Source organism: Octopus bimaculoides, chromosome 24, assembly GCF_046866305.1.
Source record: "Octopus bimaculoides isolate indiv1 chromosome 24, ASM4686630v1, whole genome shotgun sequence".
Classification (NCBI taxonomy): Eukaryota; Metazoa; Mollusca; class Cephalopoda; order Octopoda; family Octopodidae; genus Octopus; species Octopus bimaculoides.
The window spans coordinates 30,150,725-30,176,649 of NC_142951.1; the positions used below are offsets into that span (position 1 = coordinate 30,150,725).

The following is a 25,925-nucleotide window of genomic DNA, read 5'->3' on the forward strand; positions in this document are numbered from 1 at the left end:
GTCTCCGGTTCGCGTCTAGACGCAAGCATTAAAAGACGACTACTCTCATTTAGCTGTGCGAATTGTGCAATAAATTAGGGAACGTACTTTCGCTATTCACCGCTTACAAGATTCACTTTACTCAACGTTGCTGCCGTTGTTTGTGTTGAAGAAAAATGTCTAAAGAACCGACCGGTAAGTGGTATTTACTTTTTGTTATTGTTTGGCGTTTGTTCGTTAATTTTCATAAACGAGACAGAATTACTTTCGCTTCTCTCCCACCCCTATGTTTTGCATCGACAAATTCCTACAAAATTTCAAGGTCCTCGATATTAACCGACGTCTGCTTCCGTGGATCCCTCTGTTTGTATATCTTAAATAAAACCACTGCATACGTGCATGCATGCATATATATATATATATATATATATATATATATATATATGCTTGCATGTGTATGTGTATAGTTAAGGTTATTTTATTAATTTATGAACGCACTGATATTCATAATTAATTCACAGACCGTAGAGGTGTTGGTACTGGGCGTGTTACCTTATTTAATTATTTTCGTAAGCACGAAAAGAAAGAAATCCATACACGTTAATACAGAACAGTTCTTAACCTTGGCACAAGGCCAAATGTCTGCGGTAAGCGTGTCTACTCGATTAAATTGACTTCAATGCTTTAATTATTATTTTTTTTACTTTATCGATCCCAGAATGATAAAAAGCGAAGTAGATACCGGTCGGATTGGAATTCAGAATTGCTAGAATGATAGTAATACTTTCTCTTATTGGCATAAGGCCTGAAATTTGATGGGAGGGGGTTAGTCGATTATATTGACTCTATAGTTCAACTGATACTTATTTTATCGATCCCGAAAGGAAGAAAGGCAAAGTCAAACACGGCGGATTTAATCTTAGAACGTGAAGACGGGCGAAATGCCGCTAAGCATTTCGAGAGGCGTGCTAGCAATTTCGCCCGCCCGCCGCCTCAGTAATAAATTATTTCAAATTGTAGTACTAGGCCAACAATTTCGGTGCGGGGTGCAAGCCGACTACATCGACTCCAGTACTCAACGGGTGTTTATTTTATCGGCTTCGAAAGGATGAAAGGCAAAGTCGACCACGGCGGGCTTTAAACTCAGAACATGAAGACGGACCAAATACCGCTAAGCATTTCGCTCGGCGTGCTCACAATCCTGACAGCTCACCACCTTAATAATAATAATAACAATAATAATAATCTCCACTGCCCCAGGTACAAGACCTGAAATATTGGGAGAGGGGACTCGACCCCGAAAGTATGAAAGGTTAAGTTGACATTGCCAGGATTCGAATTCAGAGCAAAGCAATTTTTTTTTCTGATGCTCTGTCAATACCATTGATCTCAGCACTTGGCTGGTATTTTTTGTTTTTGACCCTGCAGGGAGGCACGACAAAGTTGACCTCGGTTGGGATTACCGCTAAGCACTTTGCCTAACGATTGTGCCATAGTACCACCCCTTTTCTAACGAAAACAAAATATTTTAAAGTTGGTTGCTTAATCGATCGCAGATATTTCACTGGGGTTAGTTAAATCAACACCACTATTTGACTGGTACTTTATTTTATCGATTCTGGAAGGGTCAATGACAAATTTGAACAACCGAACATAAAGAACCTAGAAATATTCGTAAGCGGTTTTCCGACTCTAACGATTTTGCAAATGCACTACCTTAAATAATAATGGTTTCTAATTTATAAACACTGCTAGTAATTTTTAAGGGGCCGGCACTAATCGATTAATTAATTCGATCTCAGTTCATGGCTGGTACTGTATTTAGCGGAATTTTGCAATAGCTTTCGGAGAACTAAAAGCGTAAGGAATTGTGTGGATTTTCGTTTTTTCCGCAATATTTTTTTAGTGTTCCTGTATTTCATACAACGGGAGTCACGATTCTGAAAGAATCTTTTTCTCTAAATATTTCGATTTTTTTCTCTTTTCTCTTCATTGGTTCACAATACCGCGCTGTTTTCCTTCCGTGCGAGGTAGTGATAGCTATTCCAAAACTCTGTAGGATTTGAATTCAAAACGTAATTGTCTGAATAAAATCTGTGTGGTAAGTAGCTTGTTTACGAACCACATGGTTCCAGGTTCAGTCCCACTGCGTGGCACCTTGGGCAAGTGTCTTCTACTATAGCCTCGGGCCGACCAAAGCCTTGTGAGTGGATTTGGTAGAAGGAAACTGAAAGAAGCCCGTCGTATATATATATATGTTTGTGTGTCTGTGTTTATCCCCCCAACATCGCTTGACAACCGACGGTGGTGTGTTTACGTCCCCGTAACTTAGCGGTTCGGCAAAAGACTCCGATAGAATAAGTACTAGGCTTACAAAGAATAAGTCCTGGGGTCGATTTGCTCGACTATAAAGGCAGTGCTCCAGCATGGCCACAGTCAAATGACTGAAACAAGTAAAAGAGTATATATCTATATATATCTATATATTTATTTATAAATAAACTTACTGTTAAAAAAGTCGAGTGTGCGTGCGTAACATTACTCTCTCTCTCTCTCTCTCTCGTATATGCATACATATAATGTACAGTCTCGTCATTGTTAAGATGTACGAAAATGTAGCCTATCCTTCTAGACATGAATATCATTTAATAAACACAGGATTTAAATCTGAGCTGCTACAAGTTTCATATATGTTCGCGCGCGCGAACAAACACACATATACACGCACGCATGCAATTTTATTTCTCTCTCTGTATGTTTCCTTTCTATTCCTTTCTTGTCAATTCCAGTCTTGCACTTTTAGTTTTGTCTGCTGCTTACATTGGGGGGGGGGGGCTCCCCTCACTTGGTTTTTTTTTCTTGTTTATTGTCTGACGCTGCACTTTTGTGTGCTGCGCTGCAGACAAATATAATATCTCAGACGTTGAACTAATTATTAAAAAAACTAAATAAATAATCTCCCCACCCCGTAAAAAAAAAAGACCCCGAAGGTTTTTAAACGTTTTTGATTATGGTACAAGGCCAACAAATTTAAGAGGAAGATCAAGTCAATTTCATCGACTCCAATACATGACTAGTATTTTATTTTTATTGACACTAGAAAGGATGAAAGGCTAAGTTGACCTTGGCTGGATTTGAACTCGGGACGTAGAGCTGGAAAAAATGCCGCCCATCGTTATATTCAGTGCGATAACGATTCTATCAGCTCGGAAACATTTTTGGTTATTGTACAAGTGTTTAGTACAACTTTAGGGGGGTTCTTAGGTGAACATTTACATAACTAAGTTGGTGGATGCTTGTTAGAATTTGAAATGACCGTTTTAGATATTCTTTTTCGTTCCGTTTACTGTTATTGTTGTCGTGGAAGGATTTAGAAATGAAATATTTTATATCTTTAGGCGCAGGAGTGGCTATGTGGTAAGTAGCTTGCCTACCAACCACATGGTTCCAGGTTCAGTCCCACTGCGTGGCATCTTGGGCAAGTGTCTTCTACTATAGCCTCGGGCCGACCAAAGCCCTGTGAGTAGATTTGGTAGACGGAAAACGAAAGAAGCTTGTCATATATATATATATATATATATATGTTTGTGTCTGTGTTTGTGCCCCCAACAGCGCTTGACAACCGATGCTGGTGTGTTAACGTCCCCGTAACTTAGCGGTTCGGCAAAAGAAACCGATAGAATAAGTACTAGGCTTACAAAGAATAAGTCCTGGGGTCGATTTGCTCGACTAAAGGCGGTGCTCTGGCATGGCCGCAGTCAAATGACTGAAACAAGTAAAAGAGTAAGATATATATTTCCGATTTTTGTTAAATTTATTCCGACCACTGAAGTTTTTCAAATTTTCTCCAGATTACTTTTTTAAATGTACTTCTGATGTGGTTTTTGCACGCTGAAGACAAAAACGGTTTTCATTTTTTTTTTCTCTTTTTCTACAAATTAATAATTACAAAGTTATAAGTATTTAAAGTTATGTAATTTTAGCCAATCGTAAACGGCCATTGCCAACATATCGGAGTTGTAACTGTCTGTTGTCATGGCGATCAGAAGACGAAACCTTTACGTGGTCTCTCGACCTGCTAGAAATAGTAGCTAAATCTTCCTGAAACTACACCAGAACGTCTAAAAAGAAAATGAAAAAAGGGTGACACCTTATATAACGTAGTTAGGGGTACTGGTGTTTCTCACTGATAATTAGGGCCCCAGTGCAAATTAATATGGCCCTAAATTCACAGTGACACTCCTTGTCATTTATAATCCTAAACAGTGCTGAGTACATATTTGTTATTCATACATACATGTTTATAATTACGTGTAATAAACATATTTAGTGTTACTGTGACTTAAGGGCCATATTAATTTGCATTGTTGCTCTAATTATGAATGAGAAAAAAAAACAATATCCTAAATTATGTTATATTACGTGTCATCCTTTTTGTGCTTTAGACCTGGTATATTGTAAGGAAGATTTGGCTGCTATTTCTAGCAGGTCGAGAGTCCACGTAGAGGTTTTGTCTTAGCTGATTGCCATGACAACAGACAGTTGCAATTCTGATATGCTGGCAATAGACGCTTATGGTTGGCTAAAATTACACAACTTTAAACTTCTTGATTACCAATTTCTAGAAAAAGGGGAAAAAAGTGCAATTTTCGTCTTCAGCACACAAAACTATATTTGTAAAAAAAAAATAATAATAATCTGGAGAAAATTAGAAAATTTCTGGTAGATGGAAGAAATTTAGCCAGATCCTGTTTCTTTCTCTCTCTCTCTTTTAAAGACAAACAATTTTAGATATTAAATATAAACGTTGTATACACAGTGATTTTATAGTGTTAAGTGCATATACACAGATAGCACCATTTGAGCGTGACCGTTACCAACATCGCCTTCCTGGCACTTGTACCAGTGGCACGTGAAAAGACATTCGAGCGAGATCATTGCCAGTACCGCTGGACTGGCCCTTGTGCAGGTGGCACGTAAAATACACCATTTTGAGCGTGGCCATTGCCAGTACCTCATGACTGGCTTTTGTGCCGGTGGCACGTAAAAGCACCCACTACACTCTCTGAGTGGTTGGCATTAGGAAGGGCATCCAGCTGTAGAAACTCTGCCAGATCAGATTGGAGCCTGGTGCAGCCATCTGGTTCACTAGTCCTCAGTGAAATCGTCCAACCCATGCTAGCATGGAAAGCGGACGTTAAACGATGATGATGATGATGATGACATATGGTCAAATGTGAAGGAGAGTCACCCCACTCTGAAGTCTTTGCTATCTTGTTTAAACTTTTAGCATTTAAGATGGTCGTATCCGGCCCAAATATTCTATTGTTTCATGTTCAAACTGTCAAGATCTGACCTCTCACACTTACCCTGCAATGACATTCTAAAAATATACCATCACATCATCAGAATCTCAAAGCCGTAAGATAACGCATTATTAATTCCAAACAATCTGAATAAGAAAGCATTATATTTGACAAAATGCTGAATGCTGAAGTGTTAACCTTTTAGCATTTCAACTGACCCATATCTGACCCAAATATTCTTTCTACTTTACGGGCAAACTAGCCACATTTAGCCTTTCACAACAGCCATGTGCAGTGTCATTCTGACAGTAACAATGACATCATTCAATTCTCAAAGCTACAAGATAATGCAGGATTAATTCAAAACAATGTGAGTCAATAAGCGTGACATTTGCCAGAGTAATCTGAATGTGAAAGGGTTTAAAAAAATTATCAGGCTGCAGCCATCTTGGGATATGAAGGTGGCGAGCTGGTAGAAATGTTAGCACGCCGGCCGAAATGCTTACTGGTATTTCGTCCGTCTTTATGTTCTGAGTTCAAATTCCACTGAGGTCGACTTTGCCTTTCATCCTTTCCGGGTCGATAAATTAAGTACCAGTTACGCACTGGGGTCGATGTAATTGACTTAATCCCTTTGTCCCCTCTATTTTTAGCCCCTTGTGGGCAGTAAAGAAATAAGAAGCTTGCTTCCCAACCACATGGTTCCTGGTTCAGTCCCACTGCATGACACCATGAGCAAGTGTCTTCTGCTATGGCCTTGGGCCCACCAATGCCTTGTCAGTGGATTTGGTAGGCGGAAACTGAAAGAAGCCCATTGTGTGTGTGTGTGTGTGTGTGCATGCATACATATGTGTGTGTGTGTGTGTGTATGTATATATATATATATATATATATATATATAACAAATTAAAAGGGTAAAGGATTATCAATTTATTAATTCGTTAATAAATCAACAATTAATAATTAATAATTTTTACCAAGCCCATCGGTATGTAAATATATATATATATATATATATATATATATATATATGTGTGTGTCTGTGTTTGTATCCCCCCACCCCCATCATAACTTGACAACTGGTGTTGGTATATTTGTGTCCCTGTAACTTAGTGGTTTGGCAAGGAGACTGATAGAATGAGTGCTAGGCTTAGAAATGTGAGTACTGGGGTCGAATTGTTTTGACAAGAACACTTCAAGGCGGTGCTCCAGCATGGCCACAGTCAAATGACTGAAACATGTAAAAGAATAAAAGAATACGATAGGCTTCTGAACAGTTTCTTTTTTCACCTGTCCATTTCACCTTCAAGGCATTTGTTGGCTTGAGGCTGTAGCAGAAGACGCTCACCTGAGAAGCCATGCAATGGAACCAGACAAACCCTGAGACCACCTGGTTGTGGAGTGACCCTCCTAACTGCATGGCAATGCCTGCATCATCATCATCCTTTGATATCCATTTTCCATGCTGGCATGGGTTGGACAGTGTGACCAGAGCTTCACCATGCTCCAGTCTGATTTGGCTTGGTTTCTATGGCTGGATGTCCTTCCTAACACCAACCACTTTACAGTGTACTGGGTGCTTTTTACATGGTACTGCATAAGCACTTTTAAGTAGCACCAGTACAAAACTCTTGCAGACCAATCCCCTTCACCAGGGGGAGTGGCCTTAACACTTCTGCTGTTGAGGACAGATCTTCTCAAGTACAGCAAAGCACCAGGTATCTCTGTATTTTGTCATCTCATCAGAAAAGTTCAATGTCTTGAGGTTGTCCTGCAGTACTTCATCCCATGTCTTTCTGGAGCTGTCTGCATCCATCTGCATTACACGACCAAACCAGCAGAGTCCTCTAAATCTGTGGATATTGAGGATGTGGTGTACTTGTTGTCACAACCTAAGAATAATCTTTTCTTATACAGACACCTTGTCACACATTTATGTGCAGATAACCTACTTTCATTTCCTATTATGTCTAACATACTGTGTGCAGTGATCCACACTGAAAAACTAAGATATTTAGACATCCCTCACTTATGTTTTTCTCACTTGCACAGTCACGCCCATACACAGATACATGCATACACACACACAGACACACACACAGTTTATTGCATCTGTGTGTGTGTGTGTATGTATATCTATAAATATGTATGTGTATCATTATCATCATCACCATGATAATATATATGTATATATAAATATATATATATATGCATACGTTTATAGATATATATATATATATATATGTATGTGTATTTTTATATAAACACACACACATATACGTGTATATATAGAAATGGATTTGCTTATATATACACGCACAAGCACACACATTTACTGACTCTTTTACTCTCTCTCACAATGCACAAACTCACTTACACACACACACACTGACATTGATACGACTAATACTGTACACATACACACACACATGCACACGCAATCTCTCTCTCTCTCTCACACACACACACACACACACACATATACACATGCATGTACTGTTTTTCTTTCTTTGCATTGTGTATGCAGGACCAACTTGTTGGTTAATCTAACCAACAGCTCAGGGAAGGCACAGCTACTGTTACACAGCTAGTGAGGACTTCTCTTATATGCGAGAGTGACACATATTAGACGTGTGTGTGTGTGTGGTGCTGGTGGTGGTAACATATTGAATGTCTGCATCTGTTTTAGATACTTAGAATGATTTAGAACATACTGGCATCGTTACTTATGGTAATACAATATATGCATGGTTTCAATAAAATGGGGGGGGGGGGGAATAAATTAAAGATGATAATTATAATTATTTCTAGGCACAAGGCCTTGAATATTTTGGTGGGTAAGAGGGGCTGGTCAATTACATTGACCTCAGTGCGTAACTAGTACTCATTCCATTGACCCCCAGAAGAATGAAAGGCAAAGACCTCTGTGGAATTTGAACACAGAATGTAGCGGCAGATGAAATGCGACTAAGCATTTTGCCCAGCGTGCTAACGATTCTGCCAGCTCACCACCTTAATAATAATAATAATAATAATAATAATAATAATAATAACAACAATATTAATAATGATTTTAAATTTTGCCACAAGGGCTGCAATTTTGGGGGAGGGGATAAGTCAATTACATCAACCCCAATGTTCAACTGGTACTTATTTTATCGTCCCCAGGAGGATGAAAGGTTAAGTCGACTGCAGCAGAATTTGAACTCAGAATGTAAAGACAAATGAAAGACTGCCGAGCATTTTCCCTGGCATACTCTTTTACTTGCTTCAGTCATTTGACTGCGGCCATGCTGGAGCACCGCTTATAGTCGAGCAAATCGACTCCAGGACTTATTCTTTGTAAGTCTAGTACTTATTCTATCAGTCTCTTTTGCCGAACTGCTAAGTTACGGGGACGTAAACACACCAGCATTGGTTGTCAAGCGATGTTGGGGGACAAACACAGACGCACAAACACACACATATATACATATACATATATACGACGGGCTTCTTTCAGTTTCCGTCTACCAAATCCACTCAAAGTTAACAAGAAACAAAGGGGTGGCTCTAAATTTAAGTTATATATTTCGCATATATTTACATATTTCAAAGACATAATTATAATATATTGATTATTATTATTATTTTGTTTTTACAGAAACTTCTAACATGTCTGAAGAAGTAAGTAAATTCTAAATCTTCTCCTCCTCATAACTGTACATTTTATATAGAATTCTATTTTAACCCCTTTGATACCAATATTTGTAAGAGAACCCTTCTATTTTAACCCTTTCTTTACCATATTTTTGCTGAAATCTATTCCCTTTGTTTCAATTAATTTTTGAAATAATTAGAATTTAGTAAAATAACTTTGTGATTATTAAGCTGCTGCTTGGAACTTCAATTAACAAGAAATTTTGATGGAAGATTTTTATTTAAAACAGGATGTCTGTGCCCTAGGCCTAGGGATGGTCTCAAATGGGTTGGTAACAATAGGGTTGATGTGATTTAAATTGAAACCTTCCACCTAAACTTCATGTTAACTGACGTTTCAAACACCAGCTTAATAACGAGTTATTTTATCGGTTTCTTCTTTAATTTTCAAAATTAGTTGAGAGAAGGGTAGTAGCTTTCAACAGAAGTTTGATAACAAAAGGTTTCATCCTTTCTATAGCAACCTGAAATTTCTCCTCGTTCTACAATTCGAAATTGTTTCCTTTATGGCAGTGGTTCCTAAAGTGGGCTGTATTGCCTCCACCCCCTAAAAATGTTTGGGGATCACTGCTTTACAGTGTTTATATTTAAATTAAAACTTTCCATTGTAATTTTATATAAGAACCATTTTTTTTCTTACGTTCCAAAATACTAGCTTAATAACAGAGTATTCTATCTTATTTAATCCATCCTCCCATCCAACCAAATTCTTCATTATTTAAAAAAAATGAAAAAAAAAAAGAAAAGAAAAAGAATTAAAACATTTGGATAGTATCTTTCATTAATAAAACCACCTCAGAAGGGTTAAATGGGATTATTTTTGTAGGAAATGTTTCTGTTCTTCATTTTGTGCAAAATATTTGTCATTTTTATTTTAATGGTGTGTGTGTGTGTGTGTAAAATGACTCTGATGCAGTTGCTGTTTATATAAGTAGCACTTCCCGCCGTCTCTCTTCTATTCACCTTATGTTAGCTGTAATATTCTCAAACAAAATGATTCGCTGGGTTGTGCCCCAGCTCTTTGGTCTGTAGGTATTCTGCCTCTCCATCTGTTGATGTTTCACTGGCCAACATCAAACCTCAGTTTCACGTATCTCGGAAATTTGTCTGAACTATACTTGGAAAACGCCACAGAGGAAAGAAGAATGTTCTCATGAAAATAACTTTGAAACCTGGTTTGGTTTCAATGTTGGCATGGAGTTTTCCATCACTACATTCCATCCTCTGGTCCACAAATGTGCTCTGTTCTCATTGCCTCCACCAAAGACAACAATGATGACCATCACCATCACTACTATAGCGCCCTCTCTTCAGAGTTGGCTGGTCTCATACCATTCCACTCAGGCTCACTTGTCCGTCTTCCCTTTTCGACTGTATTGTGTCTAACCCCACCTCACCCCCTGCTCTAACCATTCGACCCGTTCCTTCCACCGTCTGAAAATTCCTCCCTATCCATATTTCTATTTGTGTCCTGCATGTTGTTTAAAAGTAGCATAGCATCAACTTATTAACCTCAGAAGTTAATAAGTTGGAGGATGCGTGATGATCATGGGCCCACAGCTCCTTTCTTCAGACAAAAAAAAAACAGAATGAAATAAAAAAATAAAAAATTTAAGTTTTCAAAAAATGATTATAAGAATTGAGAAATTTTGAGAGAACATGAAGTAATCCTTTTTCAGAACCGTGAAACTTGAAACAGATAAAACTTTCAAATAATAGTATGCAAATATAGTGTTTAAAAGAAAAAAAAACAAACCTTATATAGAAAAGTTTAAAGGCTGCCAGTGGAACTTGAACTCACATCTGTAATCATAACAATTTTTCTTTCATTTCTGGTACCAAAGGTTCTGAAGAATCAGTGTTGTACCTGTATAATATAAGTGGCTGAGTATTCCACAGATATGTGGAGGTGTGTGGTTTAGTGGTCAGGGTTTTGGCTCACAATCGTAAGGTCGTGGGTTTGATCCCTGGTGGCCCATTGTATCCTTGAGCAAAACACTCGTTTCACATTGCTCCAGTCCAGTCCACTCCAGTCAGCTGGTAGAAGTGAGTTGTACATACAATTCAAAGGGTCAGCCTTTTTACATTCTATGTCATGCTAAATCCCCCCCTCTCGAGAACCGAGTTAAGGATACGTGTGTCAGTGGAGTGCTCAGCCACTTGCACATTAATTTCACGAGCAGGTTGTTCCTTTGATCCAATTGAATGAAACCCTCATTGTGCCAGGAAGCCAAATTGGTGTCACACATTGAGACAAGGCTGGTCTTTGAAATTGGAGGTACATTACATCCAATAAGCTTTGATACACTTTCCATCTACCCAGTGCCGTTCACAAGACCCTCGATTAGGCCAAAGTTAGAGTAAAGACACTTGTTCAAGATCTCACACATTAGGATCAAAGCCAAGGCTGCCCCATTATCATTTTTAAATTCCAGGTTCGTATGCTGTGTGTGCTTGTCTAGGAAGTGTCCATTCAAAATCTTTCATGTTTGCTGAGTTTTTTTTTTCTTGTTCTTTCTTTTATTTTTTATTATCATTAGTATTATTATTATTTGCGGGGGAGAACTTTCTTATTAACTCTTGAACTGTTATGATTAGACTGCAGTGGAGAAAATGGATTCTGGTAAGCATCCTTCCGAAGAGAGCACCATGCCATTAGAAGCTAAACGCCCTCGCAACTCTGAGAATGTGGAGCCGACATCACCAACTTCTGAAAAGAAAGCAGAGGTAAAATTTAATCAAGTCTGGGACCATTAACACCTGCTTCTTAACGATCTCTTTCAGCCACTTGCTTAATTTCTTAACTTGTTTATTCCCACCATTTTTCCCTTGTCATCTATAAACTTGTTTTTTTTTTCTTTTTTTTTCAGTATATATTTTTCATTTTTTTTTTAATTGTGTATTCATTTTTACTCCCTTCCTGTACTGCTATAATATATATATATATGTATGTATATATGTATATATGTATATATGCAAAGAATCATAAAGAAACAGCAATGTGCAGGTGTGGCTGTATGGTTGTATGATTAAGAAGGTAACTTTGCAACTACATGGTTTCAGGTTCAGTCCCAATGTGTGGCACCTTGGGCTTCTGGGCCAAACGATGTCTTGTGAGTGAATTTTCTGACAGAAACTGTATCAACACCATTTGTGTGTATGTGCATGTGCATTCGTGTGTGTATGTATATGCGTGTGTTTCCATGATATACATCATGGAAAGGTATATACATACTCTAGACTATGTTAGAAAAAAAACAAACAACTCTTCTAAGATACCGTGCAATGGGATTGAATCAAAACTGTGTGATTGCAAAGCAAACTTTTTTTAAACCATACTGTTATACCTTTTGGCCAATATTTGCTCTAGCCCTGATTGCTTGTTTTCCAGATCAGTTATATACCCAGCTTGTATTGTTATTGGTTAACAATTTTTCTTAATCAAACAATGCTTAGTAGACCTTGTTAACATTTTAACCCTTTACTATCCATATTACTCAGTCAAATGTAATGTTTATTTATTCACATTGTCTTCAATTAACCATGCATTGTTTCTTAGCTTAGAGATTTCAATGATGTGATTGTATATTTTTAGAATGATATCATAAGATATGTTTCGGAGATCAGATCTAGCTAGATATGGCTGGTTTAAAAGCTAAAGGTTTAGGCAGAATTTAACAGCTGTATCAATGTTTCTTAACTTCAAGTCAGCGATGATTGTAGAGTAGGTTTGAGAGGTCAGATCTAACCAGTTTGAGCCTCTTGGTCTATGATATAAATTTCATATTTTAAAGTGATCTAAATTTAAAAACTTTCCATAAAAATTTCATGTTAATTTATGTTCTGAACACTTGCTTAATAATGACAAAAAAATATTTGAAACAAAGGCAGTGTTTTTCAGCAAAATTATTGTGGAGGAAAAAAAAAAATTGGTTTAAACTAACCGGATTTCATTCTTTCATGTCTTGGGAGAGTGTTTGTTAATTCTAAGTTCTTAATCCCTTTCTGATCACCATGGTAATTTTAAATCCGCTTTGTTGAACATGAATAATCTTGTGAAACCACTAGATTAGTAGGATCTTTATTTTCTGGTCTTGTCACAGCTAAGCTTGGACATTTACAATGTATTTTAAACATATGTCGAGGGAAGGGAATGATTATGATCTTTGATGATATCCTGAAGACCATTGATATTTTAATGTTTCATGCTAAAACTTATTGATTGCTTTTTTATGTGAATAGTCATCATCATAATCATTATTTAAATGTCTACTTTTCCGTGCTTACATAGGTCAGCTGGAATTAGTTGAGGCAGATTTTCTATGGCCAGATGATGCCATAGAAAATATATATTTGTGACTCTTTGTCTTGGCATTGCATAATGTTGTTAACGAATGTCATTCATTTCCAATATTCTGTAAAAATATGTTGGGACCATGGGGGAAATATTACCTTGCTTGGAAACAGAAGACATCAAACCTTAGAAAATCTGCTTCTATAAATTCTCTTTGATCCATGCAAGTATGGAACAGTGGATGTTAAAACAATGATGGTGATTATATGAATTCTGAAATGAAAACGTGTTATGTGCATATAATAATAGTAAAGCAAGACATCTGAGACATCTTGTCTTATGACAGTCAGATACTATTGTCATAATTAATTAAGCCTTGTAATTAAATGATAAACAAGCTTTTTTTGACTAAGGAATTCTCCTGCCTTCATCATTGTCATCCTTGTTTCAATGTTCACTTTTCTGTGCTTCGATAAGACAGGCAAACTTTATACAACTTGATGCTCTTTATGTTGCCAACCCTTACCTATTTCCAATCAAGTGATATTTCCTCAAGGCCTGACATGTTTTTTACGGATTATTGGAAATAAATGACATCACTTGCTTAGTGTTGTTTGTTTATAAACATCACACTATGTCAAGACAAAGGAACACAAAAGTATGTATTGAGTTGAAGTGAGATAACATACACACACATACATAGATATCTATATATTTTGCCATTCTAAGATGTTTGTGTCTATATTTCAGGCTGGAAAACTCTGGGGTGGTAGATTTTCTGGGAAAATTGATCCTATCATGGAAAAGTTCAATGCTTCTATTAGTTATGATAAACGAATGTGGGAAGAGGACCTTCAGGTAAGTTATTTACCAATATTTTTTCTCTTGATCTTCACCTTCTCCTGTCTCCTCCCTCACCTTTTTTTATCTCTCCTTCCCTTCTCTCTCTAAAGTCCTGTCTTTATTATAAATTAATGTATTCAGTACTTGTTTCATGTAAATCCAATTGATGTATTGTGTGGTTACCTATAAAGATTCAGTTATGCTTATTTCACTAGTACAGAATGACCATTTAATATCAGTTTCAAATTTTGGCATAAAGCCAGCAATTTGACCCCAGTTTTGACTGGTCCTTATTTTATCAACCCTGAAAGGATAAGTCAACCATGGCAGACTTTGAACTCAGAATGGTAAAGTCAGATGAAATGCTGCTAAGGATATCGGCCAGTGTGCTGACTATTCTACCAGCTCACTGCCTTTAAATGACCATTTAATATCAAATGATATTTAGGGCCAAAATGGGGTGAGCTGGCAGAATTGTTAGCATGCTGGACAAAATGCTTAGCAACATTCTGTCCATTTTTATGTTCTTAGTTCAAATTCCATCAAGGTCAATTTCACCTTCTTTCATCCCTTCAGGGTCGATAAAATAAGTACCAGTTGAGCACTGGGGTCGATGTAATCAACTTAAGCTAACCACTGAACTTGTTGACCGTGTGCCAAAATTTAAAAACAGTATTAAATTCTATTTAGGGCTTAGGAAAATTAATTTAAACGTGGAATGGCTTTGGAACAAAATTGAAATCTTCAAATGGTTCCATGAAGAATTCATCTAAGAATCTAAAAATGCAAGTGTGAATCAGATCAACAGTGATTCTGAAGTTTTAATTTTTCTTACATATGAGTAACCTTTCTGTTGGCAGGGCAGTGTGGCTTATGCGAAGGCCATCCAGAGAATTGGACTGCTTTCTGAAAAAGAATGTGATCTCATCGTTGAAGGACTTCACAAGGTTAGTGAACTGCACAGTCACTCTCTCCCTAATTTGAGGAGTCTTTTGGGGGTTTTTTTCTAATTGCTGATAGCTTAGTCAGAGGAAGAACAGTAGTGCTTATCACTCTGAAACTGGTGGTAGAAAGAGTAGTAAAAGAGATAAAAAAAAAAAAATCTATTGTGTTTTGTTTTCCAGATTCTTGTTGAATGGAGAGAAAAGAAATTTGAACTGCATCCCTCTGACGAAGACATACATACGGCAAATGAACGTCGCTTGAAGGTGCGTTGATAACCATCAGATCTGCTGTTCACCGATTGTTTTGTCATTAAAAGGCTTGATTAAATAACTAAATTTTTTTCTTTTTCTCATGTTGTCTTCTCAGGAGCTTATCGGTGAAGTTGGTGGGAAGTTACATACAGGTCGAAGCCGAAACGACCAAGTTGCCACTGATCTTAGACTCTGGATGAAAAAGGCCATCAAGCAACAAAGGAAATACTTAAAACAACTCATTACAATCTTCCTTGATCGTGCTGAAAGGTAATAACTAGAGATCATTATCAACATCATTGTTATCATCATTTAATGTCCATGTTCCTGGTTGGACATGGGTCTCTCCTCTCTGATGGTTGCTCCCTCTCATAACAAGTGAGAGGGAGTGACCTATCTTCAACACCATAATATTGGTGTTGAAACCATAATGATTTCCAGTGTAGCAGCTGATGATGGGCTGTCAGTGTTTATTTAGATTAAATTGTTACTGTGATGTTTATGTAGTTGTTCATATTCTTTTTTAGTGCATTCTTTTGTGTATTGTTTTCCCCAATAGTAGCCCTGACTGTTTAGGATTCTTCCATTATCTGTTAGGGGACCAGGTCTACTTTTAATTTCTTCTGAATTGGATACTAGAATTGTAGTTGCAGCATTGAATCCTCAGAAGTGGAGAGGTTGGTGAAAAAAAAAGGCCATGCAGAGGGGGCCACATTCTGGGGAGAAGGACTGGGAGAAATGGTGTGAAAGTGAGGGGGTTGAATGCAACTGGGGTGATGAAGGGGTCAGGGTGCCTGAACAGTAGAGGTACGAGACCAGCCAGCACCAAACAAACAAAGCTCATTGTATGCATTAAACTTTCATTCTTTCTTTACTTCTGTCCAGGGAAATTGATGTCCTTATGCCTGGCTACACTCATTTGCAGAGAGCCCAGCCTATTCGATGGAGCCAGTGGTTACTAAGGTTGGTTGGTTTTCAGCCCTTTATTTATTCTTTGATATATTTATTCATATATGTATATAAATGCGCATATGTATGTGTGTAGTGGGGGGTGTTATTTAAAAAGACTTACAACTTCTGTGATATTTAAAAAAATTTTCATAGTCGACCTCGGCGGAATTTGAACTCAGGACATAAAGACAGATGAAATACTGCTAAGCATTTCGCCCGACATGCTAACAATTCTGCCAGCTCACAGCCTTAATGGCAACAACAATATTGCATCACTAATCCATAAATTATTGTTCTCTATTGCAGTTTTACCTGGATGTTGCAACGAGATGTCGATCGTTTTCTGCAACTGTATAAACGAGTTGACAAGCTACCTTTGGGCAGGTGAGAACCCCTAGTCTATTTGTCACTCTCTGATCACTTTGTATTTGTACATTTTTTTTTTTTTTTTAGCTGTTACATTTAATTGTTTTCTTCTCTCTACACTTCAGCTTTTTGACTAAAGTCTGATGTGATGGATGGATGGATAGGTCTGTATCAATCAAATATTAAGATTCAAAACGAACAAGAGTAATGATTGGCTGCAAATTGTAACAGTGTCACATAGAAATTGTTGGGACAATGTTTTTCTGACTGGAAAATCATTCTTAAAGCTAACCCATTTGACTCGAAATGGAAGTTAAAGAGGGAGCCTCTTATTGGTCACTCAGCTTGCTAGAAATAGCAGCTAATTCTTCCTGCCAATTTAACACTTTAGCATTTAAACCAGCCATATCCAGCCCAAAATGTTTGATAAGTTTTCTGTTCAAACTGGCCTCACACTTATCTGACAATATCATTGAAATCTCGAAGCTATGATATAATGCTTGATTAATTGAAAACAATATGAATAAATAAGCATTACATTTGACAGAGTGAAGGCGTATGGCTCAGTGGCTAGAGCATCGAACTCACAATCAGGAGCTAGTGAGTTCAATTCCTAGACTGGGCAGTGTGTTGTGTTTATGAGCAAGACACTTTATTTCACATTGCTCCAGTGATTTTAATTAAAACCTCTCCCTCAAATTTTGTGTTAATTTATGTACCTAACACCAGCTTAATAATGACAAAGTTATTTTACTAAATTCTTCAATATTCATGCCATGTTGTTCCTCCATTTTGTTATTCCTCCTTCTGTTGTTTGATGCCATTACATTGTGTTTGGTGAGAAAATAATTCTTTTTCCAATAACCACACACATTTCTGTCTTCAGTGGTGCCATTGCTGGACATCCATTTGGTGTTGACCGAGACTTTTTGGCTAAAGGTTAGTTTTCCCCCTTTCTGTTATTTTTATGTATTTATTTCATTTGTTTATATTAGTGGTTTGTTACGTTGTCTGTCATTTCAGGAATTCCATTCATTCCTCAAATCACCACTATATCACTCTTCCAGACACCCTTGCATAATATGGGGAAGCCATGCATCTCCTCTATAGCAAGACACCTGTGCCATCCCTCTATCATACTTTAACCTTCAACACTGCTTAAAGCCACCTCTTCTCTCTCAAATACGTTCCCATTCAGTCAAAAGAGCTTTTTTTCATTTCTTTTTCTTTATTTTGTTGTGCAAGTTACTTGGCGTTCTCACCAGTGTCGGTGCCCTGACAAAAGCACAATACACACTGTAAAGTGGTTGGCATAAGGAAGGCCATACAGCCATAGAAACTGTGCCAAACCCCACATTGGAGTTCGGTGCACCCCTGCATCTAGTCAGACCCTCTGAAGCTCTTCACCTTGTACCAGTATGGAAAACGGACATTAAATGATGATGATAGCGAGTGTTGTGTAATTCTGTAATGGCCACAACATTGAACAGGCTTGGGTCTTTCTATGTAAATGAGCTGACAAGAAAGATCTACTATCAAATGCATTCCAGCCATGACGGTGCATACATATGTATATACATGTGTATACATATGTAAGTATGTATATACATACGTACCTAAGTATGTGTGTATATGTGTGTATATAGTTGTGTGTGTATACACATACAAGTTTGTGTGTATGCATTTGTGTATACCATTGTAATTGACCTTGTGTAATTGTAGCCAAGGCATTACCATCATACAAGCAAGATTATTTGTTCCTGGGCTTCTATAATAAAAAAAAGAACATGCCTGTCTTTGGGAAAACTATTACCTTGCTTGGGAACAGGTGAAATTTGACAACAAATTCCATCTGATCCATGCAAGCATGGAAAAGTGGATGTCACACGATAATCTGATGATTCTTGAAATTAAAAAAAAAAATTTCATTTACAGAATGTATTTTATTTCTAAATAAAACCCAACTTTTACTTTCCAGAATTGGGCTTCTCCGACATTACCGGGAACAGCTGTGATGCTGTAAGTGATCGGGATTTTGTAAGTACGTATCAAGCTGATCTTTAATCTTTAAGCATTCACATTATCGACTTAATCCCTTCCACCAAATTTAAGGCCTTGTGCTTCCAGTAGAAAGAAATTATTATTATTATTATTATTATGGTGGCAAGCTGGTAGAATTGTTAGCATTCCAGTCAAAATTCTTAGTAGCATTTCATCTGTCTTTATGTTCTTAGTTCAAGTTCTGCTGAGGTCAACTTTGCCTTCATCCCAGTACCAGTTGAGTACTGGGGATCAAAATTTCAGGCCTTGTGCTTTTAGTAGAAAGTATTATTATTATTGTTAAATGATGGTGAGTTCAAAGGTTCAGCTTTGTTTCATTGTCCAGCAGATTTTGTTTTTCGAGAATTGCATTGTGGTTATACATGTCTATGGATTACTCAGCCACTTGACTAATTCAGTGAAAGACTAAGTAGCTGATTGATAAGCTGGATGCTCATTTGGTGCAATTAATAGGAGTGTCAGTCATATATGTGCATGTGGCTGTGTGGTAAAATGTTTGCTTCCCAGCCACATGTTTCAGGAATCAGTCCCACCATGTGATACCTTGGGCAAGTGTCTTCTACTATAGCCTTGGGTGGACCAAAGCCTTGTGAGTGGATTTGGTAGATAGAAACTGAAAGAAGTCCAACACACACACACACACATATATATATGATGGTGTTGGTGTTTACATCCATATAACTTAGCAATTCAGCAAAAAGAGATTTTATTGTGAATTCCTGTGAAGTTTTGTGTTTTCATCCAAGATAGAGACGAACACCATTCCTCCATGTGATCGGCTTGAAAAATTGTTAGGATATTAAGATAATTTTCTTAACATGAAACCAATGGTAGCCTTAATACACAAATAAAGAAATTTTATCCACCAACGCCGTATTGAGTACTCCTTCTCATTGCTCGACATTTATATACATATATATATTATATGTGTGTGTATATGTGTCTGTCTCTCTCTGTTCCCCAGCACTGCTTGACAACCAGTGTTGGTGTGTTTACATCCCTGTAACCTAGTGGTCTAGCAAAAAGAGACTGATAGAATTAGTCCCAGGCTTCATAGAAAATACCTACTGAGATCAATTCATTCATTTAAAAATCCTTGAAGGTGGTGCCCCAGCATGGCCACAGCCTAATAACTGAAACAAGAAACAGATAAACATACATCGTATGTATATATAGTTAATATATGGAGAAATTAGTGTCCTTTCTAATTGGTATTTCTAGCAAAACAAACACACACACACACACACACAAATGAAGAAAATTAATTTGCTTGAATAGGCAATTAGCTACGTTGCTGTGGAAGAACGTTTTTATGAGGTTAATTAAACAAACTAAATCCGCTTGTATATGCATTTTGATAATTTGTTTGTAATTTCATCTGGTCTATTTCAGTTGAGTTTATGTTCACATCGTCCCTCATATCAACTCACCTCAGCCGTTGGGCCGAAGATCTGATAATCTACTGCACTAAAGAGTTTAATTTCATCTCCTTGTCCGATGCTTACAGGTAACCCTTTGACATTTTGTAAACCTTATTAGACACACACACACTCACGTATTTACTGTTTCATTATTGGTGGGATTAACAAAAATATTAAGCGGAATTCTAGTTTATCATTTATGCACATGTAACAGACAAAAAATCATTTTGGTTCACCCGTTTGCTGGTTTTGAAGATAATCAAATCAAAGTTTAATGAGTTTGAGCCACTCACCCAATGAATATTTCTGCTAAATTTGGTGAAAATCCGTTCAGCCATTTTCCAGTAATTTTGCAAACGCACAGACAAACAAAGACGAGTGACGACAATAACACTGCTTTACTTTACGCGCACACGCTTAATAAAGAAGCAACATAGTAACTAAAAGTTTGTTTTTATTTGTTTCATGTCTTAGTACCGGAAGCAGTTTGATGCCACAGAAGAAGAATGCTGACAGTCTGGAATTGATACGTGGCAAATCTGGCAGAATCTTTGGCTATGTAAGCATTTGAATTTTTTTTTTTTTTACTTGTTTCAGTCATTAGACTGTGGTCATGCTGGAGCATTGCCTTGAAGAATTTTTAGTTGAATGTATTAACTCCAGTACTTATTTTTTTTTACAAACCTGGTCCTTATTCTTTTGTCAAACCATTAAGTTACGAGGACATAAACACACCAGCATAAGGACACTTAAGTTAATGTAGTCGTAGATATACTGTCTCATAAAAGACAGGATAGTCATGGCTGGACACTTTTGAGAATTAGATCAACTATAACACTCATGGCTGTGCAATTAATATATATATATATATGTATATATATGTGTGTGTGTGTTTGGTTGACAACATTATCATGCAATGATGCTCTACGAAATCTTTAGGGATTTCTTAATCACAAGGAGATTTATAAGTTTGTACTTGTTTAAAGAGTAAATGTTTTGTAAGAGGAAGAAAATATAATCCTGTTAATGTCATCTCTCTCTCTCTCTCTTTTTTCTTTTTCATCAGTATTCCGGTTTCATGATGACGATGAAGGGAACACCAAGTACCTACAACAAAGATTTCCAGGTGAGAGTTATCTTTTTGAATAACCTGTTGTTTTTGTTGTTTCTGTTTAGCCCCACCAAATCTAAGACTAGGGGGGACCATATTTTTTTAATGAGCAACCGGAACAGAAAAGGTCCTCAGTTTACACACTCAAAATCATTTCATACAAATATCATCATCATCATCGTTTAACGTCCGCCTTCCATGCTAGCATGGGTTGGATGATTTGACTGAGGACTAGCAAGCCAGAAGGCTGCACCAGGCTCCAATCTGATCTGGCAGAGTTTCTACAGCTGGATGGCCTTCCTAATGCCAACCACTCCGAGAGTGTAGTGGGTGCTTTTACGTGCCACCTGCACGAGGGCCAGTCACATGGTACTGGCAACGGCCACGCTCAAAATGGTGTGATGGAGTGGAGGAACCAAAAGTAGATCACAGATGCATTTGGTGTTTGCTACATGTGACACATCATCTGGAAGGTAATCTTTATTTCTTTTTGAGATGCATGGTTCCTGCAACAGAAATTTTGACACCAAATAATAAATGTTTAAAGAGTGTCAGGCTCACAATCCTGAGCTAGTGAGTTCAATTCCCGGACTGGGCTGTGCGCTGTGTTCTTGAGCAAGACACTTTATTTCACATCAGTCCAATTCAGTCAGCTGCAGAAATGAGTTGCGATGTCACTGGTGCCAAGCTGTATCAGCCTTTGCCTTTCCCTTGGATAACATCAGTGGCTTGGAGAGGGGAGGGTGGTATGCATGGGCGACTGCTGGTCTTCCATAAACAACCTTGCCCGGGCTTGTGCCTGGGAGGGTAACTTTCTGGGTTCAATCCCAGGGTCAGCCATGACTGAAGGGGGTCTTTATGCTTACTCTCACCCTTTAGCATTCAGATTACTCTGTCAAATGTAATTCCTATTTATTCACATTGTCTTGAATTTATCATTTGTTATCTCGTAGCTTTGAGATTTCAATGGTGTGATTATTTATTTTTAGAATGACATTGTAGGCTAGGTGTGAGAGGCCAGATCTGGCCATTTTAAACAAAACAAATAGAATATTTAGGCTAGATATCATCATTTAATGTCTGTTGTCCATGCTGGCATGGGTTGGACGGTTTGACCAGAGATAGCAAACTGCACCAGACTCCTGTCTGATTTAGCATGGTTTCTAAGGCTGGATGCCCTTCCTAATGCCAACCACTTTACAGAATGTGTTGGGTGCTTTTACAAGAATAACATTGACAGTAATTGTATTGCATTACAGTTAGATAATGACTTAGCTGCCCGAAAATTCAAAGTCACTGTCGGACAGTCCAGTTTAAATGTTAAATGGTTAAGTTTGCAGCTTTTGTGTGTTGTGGAATGGTTAATGTGTTTTTTCTTGTAATCGCTTGCCTGGCAAGTTTATCTTTTCACTGACATATTTTTGTTTTCTCCACATTTTCCAGGAAGACAAAGAAGCAGTGTTTGAAGTTCACGACACCATGAGTGGGTTACTTCAGGTGGCCGCTGGGGTACTGCAAACCCTCACCGTAAGTTATTAAGTATATTTTGTTCTTACTGGTGATGTTCCTTCATCCTCCGGATGTTTAAGCATTTAATAAAATGTCTCGCAGTCTTCCAAATGGTTAATGATTTAAGAAAATGAATCTCTTGTTCTCTTTGTTGTTGCTGTCTTCTCTTTCTCCATTTTGGACTTTGCAACCACTCCATTGCTGGCTTGTGTGCATGAAATGCAACGAGTACATTCTGTAAAGTGGGCTTTGAAAGGGTGTCAAGCTAAGTAAAAATGTGGTTGCCCTTGCATACTGGCTCATCCTTTGCAATCCCCTTCAGCTGAGCATCCCTTATCTTGTGGGATGATGCCACATGAAAAGCGCCCGTACTGGTGCTACGTAATCCCGCCATAGAAGCCACGACAAAACAAACATGGAGCTTGAACAGCCCTTCAACTCTATCAAACCGTCCAACCCATGCCAGCATGAAAAACGGACGTTAAATGATGATGATGAAGATTATAAAGTGAGAGATGGAGCCTGATCCACCTTAGAGGGCAATAACTCCAAATAGGAATTGCTCCAGACTGTGATGACTCATCTAACCCATGCCAGCATGGAAAATGGATACGATGATGATGATGATGTCTCTTTCTCTTTATTTCTTAATTAGATCAATACTGACAAGATGGAAGCAGCTCTGAGTCCAGACATGTTGGCTACAGACCTTGCCTACTACTTAGTCAGGAAAGGGGTAAGTATATTTAAATATTTTACTGGTCTCTCTCTCTCGCCTCTTCTCCCGTTTTTACACCTAATTCCATTTCCAAGGACACCCCCAACTCATTAACAGCAATGTGGGGTACTTTTTCACTTGCTACATAAGCAGGTTATTTATTCACATCACATCTTTTATTTCCCTCCCCTGCACATGTTTTTCCTACAATTGTTCAGGATGTGTATTAACAGCATTTTTCCTCAGTGATCTTGGAGGGCCAGCAAAAGGCCAGAGGTGGGCACAACCCTTTCCTCCAGATCAAACCAGTCAAAAAAAAAAAAATAAAGTGAAAGGTTTTGTTCTCCATTACGCTCTCAACTTTCCTGGCTCCTTTTTTTTATATTTTCCTACAATCACATCATAAATTAATTGTCGTGTAACCCTAGGTAAAGTATATTGGATTGAACCTATGGCTTCTTTTAGTTTCCACCTATCAAATCTACTCTTAAAGTCAGCCTGTGAATATAGTAGAAGGCACTTGGCTATGATGCCATGCAGTGGGACTGAACCTGGAACCATGTGGTCGGGAAGCAAACTTCTCACCACACAGCCTTGCTTACACCCATCAAATAAATTGGAATATTTTGTATCTTGTCAAAATAGTTTAATCTTTTTTGGTATAGCAGTATCATTAAGCCAAATCTCTCTCTCTAATACACTGTCATTCAATCGAGGGGGATTTTTGCCCCCCTTTGCAAGTTACTTGGTGACTTCACTAGTGTAAAGTAGTTGGCCCAAGGAAGCCATAGAAATCGTGCCTCCAGCTTGTTGCCTCCTGTTAAACTATGCAAACATAAGAAACAGATGTTAAATAATAATAATAATGATGATGATGACTCCCAAAGCCTTGGTTGTCTGTCAACCTGTCTGAGATTCCATGATTCATTTGTGTATCAATTACATGCTCTAAGTTCAGTATTGAGTTCCTAACGTACACACTCTTTCTACAGGTTGACCAAACCACTTTCTATATTGTCCAGTAGTTGACTCATCAAAATCTGAATTTTCGAATTTTTTTTCTTCTCTCCCCTTTATTACAGATCCCGTTCCGTGAGGCTCATTCCCTCTCCGGGAAGTGTGTGTCTATGGCTGAAGAGAAGCAGCTCCCGCTTTCCTCTCTAACTCTCAAAGATCTTAAAACCGTAAGGTAAGTGATGTGCGTCAGTGTCAACAGTCCCATATTTTAGACATACAGAAGCCCTTCCTTTCCTAAGGAGCATAAATCATTGATGCTTTTTTCTCTCACCTTCTTTTCGATTCTGGGCTGTTTTTTTTACCCCTGCTTCTCTCGAGCTGGATTTCTGCTTTTTCAGCTTTATGTCTCCCTGGAAGAAAGCCCTTCTTCTCACAGGTTTTGTTGGTATTAAATCATTATCGATGCTTCTGTAATTTACTCTTCTCAAGATAGGGGTGTTGGTCTTTTGGGCTATTTCTTTTCTGCTCCTCTCCAACTGGATCTCTGCCTATTGTTTCCTTGAGTGAAGGCCCTTCTTCTCACAGGTTTCATTGGTATTAAATTGTCAGTGATGCTTCTGTAACTTCGCTCTTCTTTAGAACAGAGGTGATCCATATTAGTCATATTTCTACCCTTGCACTCCACTGGTATAGCCCTCTGGGTCACTGAAGCATGCAAGCCTCTACACCACAACAAATACCAGATCTTGTGGTGGTTACTTAACATACTGACCCATATATCGTAGATAAAGTAAAATTAGCTTCTCGAGTCATACAGACTCACAAGGGCCGGTTTCCCACTTTCGTGGCGTATATATTCCCCACCTAGATGGGAGGGTAACTTTCTAGGTGCAATCCCATGGTCAGTCATGACTGAAGGGGGTCTCAGCATTTACTACTGTAGAAAGGAATTAATGATAGGATATTATAATTCATAACAGGAAGTTAATAAATCTTATTATAATCTTTTGTTATTTCAGTTCTTCTTTCGACTCTGATGTGCAGAACGTGTGGGACTATAAACACAGCGTGGAGCAGTACAAGAGCCATGGAGGAACAAGCTGGGAAAGTGTCTCATGGCAAATTAAACAACTCCGCCTTTGGCTGATGAAAGTTTAAAGTTCTTGAACTCACCCTGTGCTCTCTCCCACCCCCAACTCCTTCTCCTTCATTTTAAATTCGTCCATAAAAGTTTTGTCAAAATTCATTATGAAAAACGTTTAGAATTATTTTTTTTTTTTTTAAATTACAAATTAAGAGTAAATTTTTAAATTCATTATACTGTCCTTGCAAAAAAAAAAATCTTCCATAAATATAATTTTTTTTTCCTTTGAAAATATTCGAGAGAAATAAAGTATTTTGTAGCTCTATTATGTGTTTATCATCATCATCATTTAACATCCGTTTCCCATGCTGGAACGAGTTGGGCAGCTTGACAGAATCTGGCAAGGCCAGCAAGAGCTGCACCAGGTTTC

At 37.8% G+C, this 25,925-nt stretch overlaps 1 protein-coding gene across 2 annotated transcripts; it reads left to right on the forward strand.

The window, feature by feature from the left end:
- The first annotated feature begins 101 nt into the window (after nt 1-101).
- Nucleotides 102-25,820, forward strand: LOC106874899 (argininosuccinate lyase). Of its 2 annotated transcripts, none has more exons than XM_089340851.1 (18): nt 102-174; nt 8,929-8,951; nt 11,583-11,711; nt 14,029-14,136; nt 14,982-15,068; nt 15,246-15,329; nt 15,433-15,587; nt 16,203-16,280; nt 16,575-16,652; nt 17,521-17,573; nt 18,613-18,675; nt 20,088-20,202; nt 20,591-20,675; nt 21,183-21,242; nt 22,671-22,754; nt 23,392-23,472; nt 24,537-24,643; nt 25,431-25,820. In XM_089340851.1, the coding sequence occupies exons 1-18, from the start codon at nt 156-158 to the stop codon at nt 25,567-25,569; spliced, it is 1,548 nt and encodes a 515-aa protein (XP_089196977.1). In that variant the 5' UTR covers nt 102-155; the 3' UTR covers nt 25,570-25,820. The 2 variants fall into 2 exon arrangements, with proteins under 2 accessions (XP_089196977.1, XP_089196978.1); XM_089340852.1 differs by lacking the exon at nt 102-174 and adding an exon at nt 7,922-8,016.
- The last annotated feature ends 105 nt before the right edge of the window (nt 25,821-25,925 follow it).